The 12,974-nt window shown below is 50.7% G+C and overlaps 1 protein-coding gene across 1 annotated transcript in view; it reads right to left on the reverse strand.

Annotated features, from left to right (window-relative positions):
- The window catches only part of LOC102936836 (meiosis 1 associated protein), a 52,598-nt gene that overhangs the window by 6,996 nt on the left and 32,628 nt on the right, over positions 1–12,974 (reverse strand). The window contains exons 5-6 of the mRNA XM_037898598.2: positions 4,265–4,415; positions 1,456–1,597 (exon numbers count right to left, since the gene is read on the reverse strand). Coding sequence (XP_037754526.1) covers positions 1,456–1,597; positions 4,265–4,415 — 293 coding nt within the window. The remainder of the gene's footprint in view (positions 1–1,455; positions 1,598–4,264; positions 4,416–12,974) is intronic.

Here is a 12,974-nt window from a genome sequence, read left to right on the forward strand (position 1 = left end):
TTGAGGAAGGTCTATGGCCTCAGTTATACAGGAGATCAGCCAAGATGATCACAATGCTACCTTCTGGCCTTAAAATCTATGAATCTAGGAAAGCTGATATTAACAAACATAAAAGTATCACTTTTCACAGCAGACTTACCCAGTCCAGGAAAGCCTGGGGACAAATTAAGCCCTCGATTGGGGGTTGGGGGAGGTAGCGGGGGCCAGGGGCGATGGGAGGGGTTAGTGGGGGGCTAGGGGAGGCAGCGAGGGGCTGGAACTTGAAGTCCTGTGGACAGAGCCTTCTGCCCTGCCATCACAGAAGCCCAAAACCTGATCCCCACCGCCCATGGGAAGGTGGGGAATTCGCCTGCTGCCTGCTCCTCTAGTGTTGTGCCCCAAGTGTCTCCCAGGGGGGCAGGGCCCAACCCTTGCTGGCGGCCCCAGCAACCAACACCAAGCTGGTGTATCCAGGAGCAACAGGGATGGGGAGGTGCCGCTACTTTGTCCCTCCACCCCCAAATCACAGCCCAGGAGGCTGTGGCCGCAAGAAAAGTCCCTGGTGGCCACAAGCGGCCATGGTGGCCGCATTTGAGAAACACTGGTCTAGGTTTACTTGGTCCTATCTCTGCACAGTGGGCTGGATTTGATGACTTCTGTAGGTTCCTTCCAGTCCTACATTTCTATGGTTCATTAGTACACTCCTGCTTTTTGTGCCGTTCTCATTAATGAAAATATTACATCAGCTTCGGTCCCAGGTCCAGTCCTTGAGGAACTCCACTAGTAATGTCTCTCCAGCCTGTAGTCATTTCCCTTTCCGACAGCTTCTTGCCCACCTTACAATTCCTGTACTCATTACTGTCTTCTCTACCTTAACTAATAATTTCTCATGTGGCACTGTATCAAATGATTTTCTGAAGTTCAGATAGATTAGATCTACTGCATTTCTCTTGTTAAGAAATCAGTTATCTTAACAAAGAAAGATATCAGGTTAGTCTAGCATGATCTATTTTTGGTAAACTCATGTTGCATTTCATCCTATTTTCCATTTACCTCCATGTCTTTAAATTTTCTTTCCTTCAAAATTTGTTCTAAAACCTTGCATACTATTGAGGTCACAATAATAGGTGCCTGGATCACTTTCCCCGCCTTTCTTAAATTACACCCAGGATTAGAAAATGTTAAAAATGTATGTCTTATTTCCAATCTGGATTTGTCATCTTCAGCTTCTAGCCATTGGTACTTGTGATACCTGTGTCTGTTAGGCTGAAGAGCCCTCTATCTCCGTCCATCTGCTGTACAATAGCTCCAGTGCATCTTCTGGAAGAACTCTCAGTCACAGTTGTGGACTAAACACAGAAGCTGCAGGTCCTTGGGACAGCTCTCTGGGAGCAGGCTGGATCTTTTCACCCAGACTGATGCCTGCCTTTGCCCCAACCACAGATCCCATGCAGACCGCAGCTTGCATGCACTCACCAGCAAGCTGTGACACAGAGCATGGAAGTTGTGCTGGTTCATCTCCAGCTCATCCCAATCCAGCTGCCAACAACTCGTAGGTTTAATGATGAAGGGAAGCCCAAACAGCACTGAGTCACAAACCCCTTCAGCCTTCAGAGCCCTGCAAAAACAAAGAGCAACCTGGTGAAGACTGTCTGTGCTCTACCCATAGCAAAAAGAAACTGACTGTTAAACACTTACTCCCGGGATGTAGTGGTGGTGCAGGGTCTGGGATCTAACCCATACCTAGAGCCAGTGCCCTAAAGACACACTGTGGTGTGTGTGTGAGGGGGAAAGGATCCCACCCACGCCCGGTGCCAATGGCCTAAACACTCACTGAAGGTGGGGGGATCCAACCCAGTGCCAGTGCCCTAAAACACCCACGCCCCAGGGGAGGAGATTCAGCCCACACCTGGTGCCAGTTACCTAAACACTCACCTTCCTGGAGGGGACCCAACCCATACCCAGTTCCCTAAACACACACTACTGTGGAGTGGGTGGGGGAATCCAACCTTCAGCCCTTGGTGCCATACCACCATCTGCCATGATCCTGCCATCCTGCTGGGTCTGCTCACTACTTTGCTGGGAGAGCTCAGAGTAAAGCTGAGCTGCTGCAAAAGGCAGGGTTTGCTATTCTGTCTGGTCAGCACAGAAACGAGTACTCCACACTGAGGTGACTGATGGTGCCCTCTTTTGTATGAGCTGTAAATACTAACCACTCACGTCTCCCAGTCACATCCCTAAACGGTTTCAGTTTGATCATGATTCTCCTTCGCTTCCCATCTTAAATTCTGATGTTGTGTGCTGTTAAACAGCATTGTACCTCACCGTAGAGATTGCTGCTTTTTAGTGGTGTCTGAAGTGTTCCCTCTGTAGCTTCACTGGCGGTTGGAAAGGGTTGTTATGTGTAAGTGCTTTGAACATGTACACTTGTATACATGTTCTGAGGATTTTTAAACTAATCTTTGGTATAATCACAAATTTATACAAAGGTGACTGGGAGGGACTGTAAAATCATTGCATACAAAGCTGTTCATTAATTAAATAAAATCCCTTCTATGCACAAGCCACAGGCTCTCTAGTTCTTTTCTGTCTCTATTATTATCATTATTAATTAGTATTACTGGAACAACTGCCTGATGAGAAGGAGAAGCATAAGTTTGACGTAGAGGCATGAGAAAAACAGCACCGCCTTATTCACATATTTGTAGCTTTCCCATCACCATGTCACACAGGCACTGGACTGTACAGGACCAAACCGTATGTGGGACCAGCTACTAACTCATTCGCAACAGGGGCTGGGGGGCCACGATTCCGGCCTGGCAAGCCTGACAAAGGATTCGTACTACATTTATAACTGGGCGCTTTCTTGCTATTGTACCTGGTGATGGAATAACTGCCTCAAGTATCTGCAGGTCTGTTGTCCTACTATACTAATGGCTAATTTTGTCTTTGCAGAATGATGCCACAGCATCGTCATTTGCTAAGCTATACTCACTAGGGGGAGCTCTGGCCCTCAATAAGCATTTGGCTTCAGTCTGTAACCTAACCAGTCTGTAACCTAAGAGTGCATCACAAGATTGCTCATAACGTGACTCCGTCTTTTCAATGCAGGTAAATGAACAGCCTGTGTTGAACTCTGGGGAGGGAGGGAGGGAGAAGACAGAGATGGGACATTTGGCCACACGGCTTTTTACAAATAGCCCATCCTCCTGTTGTTTCTTGCATCTCTTTCCTTCTGTGGGTTTTTGTCTCCCCGCTTTTCTCCTGAGATTCAGTTTTCCCATGCCATGTGTGACAGGACGAGCTGTTGCTGGGGAGTGAGGAAAAGGCCTCTGAAGAACAAATCAGAGCTCAAGAGTAATCTAGACTCCTACTCCCTATTTATGATGTAGAACCCCACGATTGGGGCTCAGAGCTCCCCCTTCCTCAGTACCAGAAAACCAGATTTCAGGGAAAGGGAGCAGATCTCGGGAAGTATTACCGCTTATCTGAAGGCTAGATTCAGGGCATGGGGCACACACAGTAGGAGTGAGCCATGTGAGGCTCCTGTCAGAATGGGGGAAGGGAGGGCTTGGCTGTCTCCCTTCATGGCAAAGCCTGCTAGGAAAGGGGAGGAGTCTGGGGACTTTAAAATACAAACCCCTCACTTGGGCAAGGATAGGGAAGATAGCAGGGAGAAGGAGGTGAGGGGGCATGCCTCAGTGTGGCATTTGGAGGCAGGATCTGTGGGATGTGCAGTTAGGGGCTTGGACAGCCTCATCTCTCTGGGCTTTAACTACTGCTGGACTGTGGCTGTACTTGGGATCTCTCTTGTTCTGGAAGCTGGGCTATGTGCTACCTGGCATGTCTTGTGGTGCAATGAACACTTTGGTTTTTACCACACCACACAGTGACAGTGCAGAAGCATCCTGCTATTGCTGTGGATGGTGTGTCAGGCTGTGCAGTTGGTTGTGTCTTGCATCCTAGGGAGATGATTGTTCCATTCACTTAATCTGTGGGGTTTCTCACTAACAGTCCCTGTCAGCAGGGTTGCTGAAGGATGCACCATCACTGCTCTGTGACCTCGCTTTACCTCTGAGCCGATGTGATAGTCAGCAGAAGGCAGCGAGTAGAATGGTGTTCCCAGACAGATATGCGGAGATACAGTCTGGTAATGTCAGAACCTGTTTCTTGCCTTCAGAACTCTACTCCTCATACCCCTGCTGCGTGACACGCTAATGAGAACTCCTTGTTGTTTAAACAAACTCTCTGCACCTCTCACAGAAAGGGTTTGTGTATTACCTACTTTATGACTCTGAGTTTATACAGTGTCGTAGCTGGACAGGCTGCCATCTGGTACGGTGTGTTGACATCATCTGTTCTCACTGTGACATCAGCTGCCCCAGGAAGCAGAGCTGGGCTAAGCAGTCTCTCCTGAATGTCACATTTCACACATGCTACAAAGAGATTTGGCAAAGATGACTGGAAATATAATAACTAATAACATTTTGTACTTTACATCAAAGCAGTGTACAAACACTTAAATATATTAATATTGTTTACTGATAGGCAACTACACAGGGAACAATGAAACCAAAGTATGGGACACCAGGACAACACTGTCTAGCTAATGAATGATCCCAGCTCCCTCAGAAGGTAGGTAAAAATAATTACGCCATTTTAAACAGAGAAGAAAGTAGTGCATACTTAATTTTTAAGCATGTGCAGAAATGGTTTCCTGAAAATGGACAGACTGCTGAGTCAGCTCAATAAAAGGCACACAGTGTGCCAGCTGCAGAGCTCAGATTAGAACTCAGGAGCACCTGGCTCCTCATCCCAGGAGCAGACCACTAAGCAATATCAAACCCCTAGTCAGTCTCTCTCTTCCTAAATCATCCACACAGAAGGATGAAACAAAGAGCGAGACCTTGTCCTGCTTGGGATATTAATAAAATGGTTGTTGGTGACAGGACAGGGGAAGCTCTATCTAAAAAGAAAGGAAATCCTCTGAACAGCTGTAGGAAGGTGGAGCTGAGGCAGTGTCCTAGCTGAATGCATCCGATGAAGTGAGCTGTAGCTCACGAAAGCTTATGCTCAAATAAGTCTCTAAGGTGCCACAAGTCCTCCTTTTCTTTTTGTGGATACAGACTAACACGGCTGCTACTCTGAAACCTAGCTCCATAATGGGGTCTCAGCCCATTCTTTCCCTTAGGGTCTTTTGTTTGTTGTTTCCCCCTTCGGCTCTGAAGAGTGATAGCTACTTAATCTCTGTGAAATCCCATCACTAGGGTGACATCTCCTCCACGTCCAAAGGGATCTTGCTTATCTAATGGCTGTAGGTAGCTTCCTTTCTCTTCTGGGCATGCAGCTAACCTCACACTATGCAGAGGTGAGGAAACTCTTGGCTTTGGTTCCCTTCTTAGGGCTTGCTGACACTTGAAAAGCTACAGTGGCATGGCTGTGCTGCCAAGAGGCGATAGCTAGAATTCTTCCGTCTATCTAGCACTGTCTATGCTGGGGATTAGTTTGGTTTAACTAAACTGCTCAGTGGTGTGAATTTTTCACATCCCTGAGCAACATACTTAAGATGACCTAATTTTCTAGCATAGACCAGGCCTCAGCTCCAACAAGGCAGTGTATCAAGCGCGACATTCAAAATGAGCAAAGGAACAAAATCCATTTTTCACAAACAAGAGAATAAGTGCCAGCTCCTGCCTACAAATACAGCTTCTGAGGACAGTGCCCTCCTAAATGAAAGGGCAAAATAAGCTTCTGAAACATCCATTCTAAGGAAATGTGCAAGAGAGCATGCCATCTTTGTCTCTGGTTTGGACCTGGTCAGATAAGAGCTGTCTGTGCAATGCCTGAGGAGGATAGAAGTGTGCCCCTGCTACTATGGCAATAGGATGCTGTGAATTTAAAAATGGCCCTGTATCACACAGGCATTGACGGGAGGAGGGGTAGGGCCATGTGCTCAGAGATTCCAGTGGCAATGCAGGTGTGACCCCATGGTTAATAACTACCTGGGGGAAAGCACCTAGTTCTGCTGCATTTAGGAAGAATTCAGATTTCTAATCTTCTAATGATCACACACACACACCAAAAGATGGTTACTCACCTTCTTGTAACTGTTGTTCTTCGAGAGGTGGTGTTCACATCCATTCCAATTAGGTGTGCACGCGCTGAGTGCACGGTCGTCGGAAACTTTTTCCCTCAGCAGCTCCCGTTGGGTCGCCCAGGGAGCCCCCTGAAGTGGTGTCCTCATGGCGCTCAATATATGACCCTGCCGACTCGACCCCCATTAGGTTTCTTCTTGCCAGCTACTCTGACAGAGGGGAAGGAGGGTGGGTTTGGAATGGACGTGAACAAAACATCGCTAAGAACAACAGTTACAAGAAGGTGAGTAACCGTCTTTTCTTCCTCAAGTGATTGTTCACGTCGCTTCCAATCAGCTGACTCCCAAGCTCTCCCATGGGGGTGGGTTTGGAGTTAAGGAATCGCTGATCGGAGCACTGCTCTACCTGAGAGCTGCGTCGTCTCTAGCATGCTGGGTGCTGGCGTAGTGGGTGGCAAAGGTATACACCGAGGACCAGGTCGCCGCTCTGCAGATCTCCTGGATGGGCACCTGAGCCAGGAAAGTGGTGGAAGAGGCCTGAGCCTTTGTCAAGTGGGCCGTTATAGCCGGGGAACCTTGGCGAGGTCATAGCAGGCACAGATGCAGTCTGTAATCCAGGAAGAGCTGTGCTGTGAGGAGACTGGAAGTCCTTTCATCCGATCTGCCACCGCTACAAACAGCTGGTTTGACTTCCTGAAAGGCTTTGTGCCCTCAGTGTAGAACGCTAATGCTCTCCGCATAGCTAATGAAACTTCTGCTCCTGTGCATTGGCATGTGGCTTGGGGTAGAATAATGTCCTGGCTGAGGTGGAATTGCGATACCACCTTGGGGAGAAAAGCTGGGTGTGTCCTGAGTTGTACCTCTTCCTTGTGGAAGACTGTATAGGGGGAAGTCAGAGGTTAATGCTTTTAGCTCTGATATCCTCCTGGCCGATGTGATTGCAACCAGAATGGCCACCTTCCATGAGAGATACAGAAGGGAACATATAGCAAGCGGCTCGAATGGGGCTCCGATAAGCCTAGCTAGGACCAGGCTGAGGTCCCAAGTCGGTACTGGTGGACGAGGCTGAGGGTATAAGCATTCCAGGCCCTTAAGGAAAAGGCCTACCATAGGACTGGCAAAGACTGAACGCCTCCACTCATCCTACCGCTCTGAGTTCCTTTATACTGATGTGGAGCAGGATCTCAGACTGTGACCACATGCCCTGAGTCTGTAAGTGTCCTAGGTGTGCCCCCCAATTGAGGTCTGATGTGTCCGTTACTAAGGTCATGGACAGTTGGAGGTGGTGAATGGGACTCCTTTGCAGACCATGCGAGGGTCCAACCACCATCCTAGGGTGTCTAGGACTCGTGACAGTACTGTTACTACTGAATCTAGACTATCCTCACCTGGGTGATAAGCCGTAGCAAGGCACGCCTGGAATGGTCTGAGCCTCATCCTGGCATGCCTCACCACATAGGTGCACGCTGCCATGTGTCCCAAGAGGCTGAGGCATGTCCTTGCGGTGGTGGTGGGGTACTGTCTGAGCTCCTGAATGATGTGTGACAGTGTTTGGAATCTGGGTTGTGGCAGGATGGCTCTTGCCTGAACCAAGTCCAGCACTGCCCTGATGAATTCTATTTCTTGAGTGGGTGATAGAGCTGATTTGTCTATATTGAGGAGGAGACCCAGCCTCTGGAAGAGGTCTCTGACTAACTGAACATGGGACTCCACCTGCTCCCTGGAGCGCTCTTGCAGGAGCCAATCGTCTAAGTAGGGGTACACTTGCACTTGTCTCTTTCGGAGAAAGGCTGCGACGACAGACATACACTTGGTGAAGACCCGGGGGGCTGTTGATAACCCGAATGGGAGCACCATGAACTGAAGATGTATGCAGTTGACAATGAACATTGGGAAGCATCTGTGAGGTGGCCAGATGGCTAGGTGGAAGTACACATCTTTCATGTCGAGGGCAGCGTACCAGTCCCCCGGATCCAGGGAAGGGATAATTGTGCTCAGGGAGACCATGCAGAACTTTATCTTTACCATGAACTGATTGAGTCCCCACAGGTCTAAGATGGGTCTGAGATCCCCCTTTGCCTTTGGGATTAGGAAATAACAGGAATAGAATCCCTTGCTTCTTAGCTCCTGAGGAACCTCCTCTGCTCCCGTGGCAAGGAGTGCCTGCACCTCCTGGATAAGGAGTTGCTTGTGAGAGGGGTCCCTGAAGAGGGACGGGGAACGGGGGTGGGAGAGAGGGGAGGAGCAGAATTGGAGAGAATATCCCACTTCTACCATGTGAAGAACCCAGCGGTCCAATGTTTTATGGGACTACACATGGTAGAAGTGGGATAGACGGTTCAAAAAACGGGGGGAAGGATCCATAATCAAGGCTGGTACGCTGTCCTCGGGCGTCCCTTCAAAACCTTTGCTTGGGTCCCGACAATGGCTTGGTTGGGCCCTGCCCTTGGCCTGAGGGAGGGTTGGAAGGCCAACACCTGGAATTCCTGCCCCTGTGGCGGTAAGTATCCTGCCTCGGGCGGGGTTGGTATTGCCTCTGCTGTTGCACAGGCTGAGGCTTGAAGGGCTTTCTCTGGGTAGCAGGTGTGCGCAGCCCCAGAGATTTCATCGTTGCCCTGGAATCCTTAAGGCTGTGAAGCTTTGAATCAGTCTGGTCTGAAAACAGCCCTGTACCCTCAAAGGGAAGGTCCTGCAGGGTCTGCTGAACATCCGGGGGAAGCCCAGACACTTGGAGCCAAGCTGTTCTCCTCATGACCACCCCCGAGGAGATGGTACATGCCACAGAGTCGGCTGAGTCGAGTGAGGCCGCAGGGATGTCCTGGCAACTGCCTTCCCCTCCTCGACCAGAGCCGAGAGCTCAGTCTTTGACTCAGTGGGGAGTAACTCCTTATATTTTGACATGGAGTCCCACGAGTTAAAATTATGCCTGCTGAGGATAGCTTTCTGGTTAGCTATACTCAGCTGTAGACCCTCCAGCGGCATAAATTTTCCTGCTAAAGAGGTCCATCTGTTTGGCCTCTTTGGCCTTAGGAGCTGGTGCTTGTTGTCCCTGACACTCCTTCTCATTCACTGCAGAGACCACCAGGGAGGAAGGGTGTGGGTGGGAGAACAAGAATTCATAATCCTTAGAGGGAACAAAGTATTTTCTTTCCACACCCCTGGCAGTTGGTGGAATGGAGGCTGGAGCCTGCCACAAAGCACTATAATTGTTGCCAATAGTCTTAATTACTGGCAAGGGCAACACCACTCTGGAAGGGCCCTCCAGTGTAAGAATGTCCACCACCGGGTCTTCTGGCTCAATGACTTCCTCCACCTGTAGGCCCATATTACAGGCGATGTGGCGGAATAGGTCCTGGTGGGCCCTGTGGTCAATGGGTGGAGGACCTGAAGTTGATGCCCTTGCCACCACCTCATCAGGCAAAGACGAAGAAGAGGCCAGTGGAGGCACAGGGTTATCATGGCCCACCATGTGCTCAGGTTGGTCCTGGGCAGCGTTGGTGCCAAGTGGCTCAATGTAGTCCGACGGGACCTTGGATGTAGATGGATCTGGGGCTGGTTCTGTGCCCTATGTAGTATGCAGGGGTGGTCTGGATAGAGCCGCCTCTGTGGTACGAGGGGTGATTCTGTCCACTGGTGACCGTGCCCAGTGATGCCCCAATGCAACCACCGACCTAGAAACCCTGGAAGGGGTACCCAGGGCTGGATGGTAAGCCCAGGGAGTCCAGAAGGGCCATTGTGCAGCGGGTGGCCATTGAGGTTGCCAGGATGAAGGAGCATGTCTCCCATGTTTGTCCGACCTGTGTCTACTACACCGTGAGTAGTAGGAGCTGTCCTCAGAGTCAGAGGAGCCTGAGGGCGATGACACAGTGGTGCCGAGCATCCCTGCACCGGGCGGTTGGTGCCAAGAGGAGGACGTCAGAGATCAGTGCCGCAACGACTGTGTAGACGAACAGTGCTGGCTTTCCCATGACTTAGACCGGTGCTGGGGAGTGACTCCTATGTTCCAGTGCCGTATCACAGTGCTTGGTGATAGAGGGCGATCGTGACCAGCAGGACCGTCACCAGACATTGAGTTTCCCTATACAGCCCCCCTGTGGAAGGGTGAGGGGGGGGGCTGCACCCAAGGTCTGTGGGGGGTAGAAGCAGGCTTGGGGGGCAGGAGGAAAACGCCCCCCCCGCAGCATGAGCCGGCGGAGTGAGTTGGGGCCGGATCATTCCACTTCCCGCTGCCCGGTGATTGCACAGGGCAGCGGGAAGTGGAGTGACCCAGCCCCAGCCAGCTCCACTCTGTTCCCCTGGCTCCCAGCCTTGGGACTTGGGGGGCAGGGGGAACTGCCCCCCAGCACTCACTGGCAGAGCGGAGCGGGCTGGGGCTGGGTCGCTCCACTTCCCACTGCCCGGTGAGTGCAGGCCGTGCCCATCCCCTGCTGCAGTCCCCCGAGATGTAGCTCAGGGGAAGGCGTGGTGTGGCGGCGGGGCTGGGGCGGAGCAGGAGTGGGAAGAGGCAGGGCAGGGCAGGGGCTTTGGGGAAGAGGTGGGGTGGAGCAGGGGTGGGGGCAGCTTTCGTGGCTGGCTTAGCTGGCCGGGGGATTGGGCTGGCTGCTGGAGCAGCACACAACTGTGTAGGGCACGAGGAAATTTGGGGTAATTTTGTGCCCCAAATTTCCTGGTGCTGTATGCAGCTGCGTAGTTTGCATATGGGTAAGGACGGCCCTGGTGTCTGGTGCCAACTCCCCGGTGCTAGAGATCCTGAGTGACTCACTCCCTGCGTCTTACTGTCATGTACAGGGGCTGATGCTGGAGGTGAAGTAGACTGTGAACAGTACCATGAACGGTGCCGGTCTTGAGAGGAAGATGGCCTCATCGTTGCTGGTTTGCTTCTAGATGGCACCCATCTAGGCAGTGCCGGGGGCTTGTCTCTAACAGCAGGGGGCTGAGACACAGTATTTTCTGAGAGGTCCCTTGCTGCCTTGAAAGTATATGGGGTGGAGGGGGCTTCCACCTCCTCCACCAAGTCGAGCCACACTGGTGAGTCACTGGGTGCTGGACTCAACAGTTCCAACTGGGGCGCTGGAGTCAACGGCACGGGGTCTTGCTGTTTGGAAGTTAAGTCCTTCCTCTGGGGCAGCAGGGTCTCCCCAGATGGTCTCGCTTTCTGAGGAGAGCGCCCTCTGTTGGCCTTTTTATGGTGCTTAAGGGGTGCCGGGGAGCTGCACCGTGCTGTGGTGCCAGGGATCTTTGGTACCGAGGGTCTCTAGCATCAGAGTCCTTCCTCAGTACTGGTTCATGGACTGACACCGAGGTGCTCCGCACTGAGCTCGGACCCGGGACATGGCACTCGGGTGTGCAGGATGGAGTGTGACTTCCGTTAGTAGTCGTTTCAAATGGAAGTTGTGTTCCTTCCTAGTCCTAGGCTTGAAAGCCTTGCAGGTCTTGCAGCACTTGGACTGGTGCGCCTCCCCTAGACACCTCAAGCATGAGTTGTGAGGGTCTCTGTTGGGCATAGGTTTCTTGCATAGACTGCAAGATTTAAATCCTTGGTCTTGAGGCATGCCCTGGAGCCCAAGGTGGGGTGAGGGGAAAACGATCCACTCACCAACTGAACTACTAACAATAACTAAAACAAGAAAATAAAAGTTTTAAAGAACTAAGAATGGCTAAGGGAAGACTCGAAGGCAAGCAAGCTAACGCAGTTCCAGTGCCACCACAGACTGTAAGAAGAAACTGAAGGGGGGTCGGGTCGCAGGGTCATATATTGAGTGCCATGAGGATGTGGCTCCAGGGGGCTCCCTGGCTGACCTGACGGGAGCTGCTAAGGGAAAAAGTTTCCGACGACCGTGCACGTGGCACACGCACACCTAATTGGAATAGATGTGAACAATCTCTCGAAGAAGAACCTCTTGAGGGTGGGTGGCGAATATTAAGGGGAGGGCCACCCATGGTGGTGTGGAGAGCATTGAGAGACTGAAGTGAAACCAGTAAGGAAAATGGTGTTTTCCTTACTGATTTTACTTTGTACTCCCGCTAATATGTAACTTCTGGTAGCTCCAGATTTCAAGCATCTGACGTTTACTTCAGTACTATATGAACAGATTGAACTATTTGTAAAGGACACCTATTTATGTGCAGTTCTGGCCCCCACTAAGCATAATATATGAGCACAGGAAGTGTTATTTCTATCACTGTCAAACATAAATCATCTCTCAAATCACGAAAGGTGTGGAAAAAGTGAATGCTGAAGGGTCATTTACCCTTCCCCACAGTACAAGAACTAGGGGTCACCTGATAAAATGAACAGGCAGCAGGTTTAACAAAAACAAAAGGAAGTATTTCTTCATACAATGCACGGTCAACCTGAGGAACACATTGCCATAGGATGGTCTAGATAATACCTAGTCCTGCCACGAGTGCAGGGGACTGGACTAGATGACCTCTCGAGGTCCCTTCCAGTCCCATGATTCTATGATGTTGTGAAGGCCAAAAGTATAGCTGGGTTCAAAAAAAGAACTAGATAAATTCATGGAGGATGGTTCACCAACGGCTACTAGCCAGGATGGTCAGAGATGCAGTGTCATGCTCAGGACGACCCTAAACCTCTGGCTGCCAGAAGCCAGGAAGGGAAGATGGGTGCATCCCTCCAAGTGCCCTGTTCTGTATGCTCTCCTTGAAAGTCTGGTACTGTCCACTGTCAGAAGACAGGGTCCTGGGCTAGATGGACCACTGGTCTGACCTTGTCTGGCAGTTCTTATGTTCTTAAAAACCAGTTGAACCAACTTGGGTCTCATTTTCTAAAATATTTCCTCATGAGGATGTCTGATTCTCTGCTACACTAAGGCTCCTTTACACTGTTATAAGGCACATTTGGGGCTGCCAAGGTGGTGTAAATGTACATTCACGTCAA

This window comes from Chelonia mydas, chromosome 4 (genome assembly GCF_015237465.2).
Source record: "Chelonia mydas isolate rCheMyd1 chromosome 4, rCheMyd1.pri.v2, whole genome shotgun sequence".
Classification (NCBI taxonomy): Eukaryota; Metazoa; Chordata; order Testudines; family Cheloniidae; genus Chelonia; species Chelonia mydas.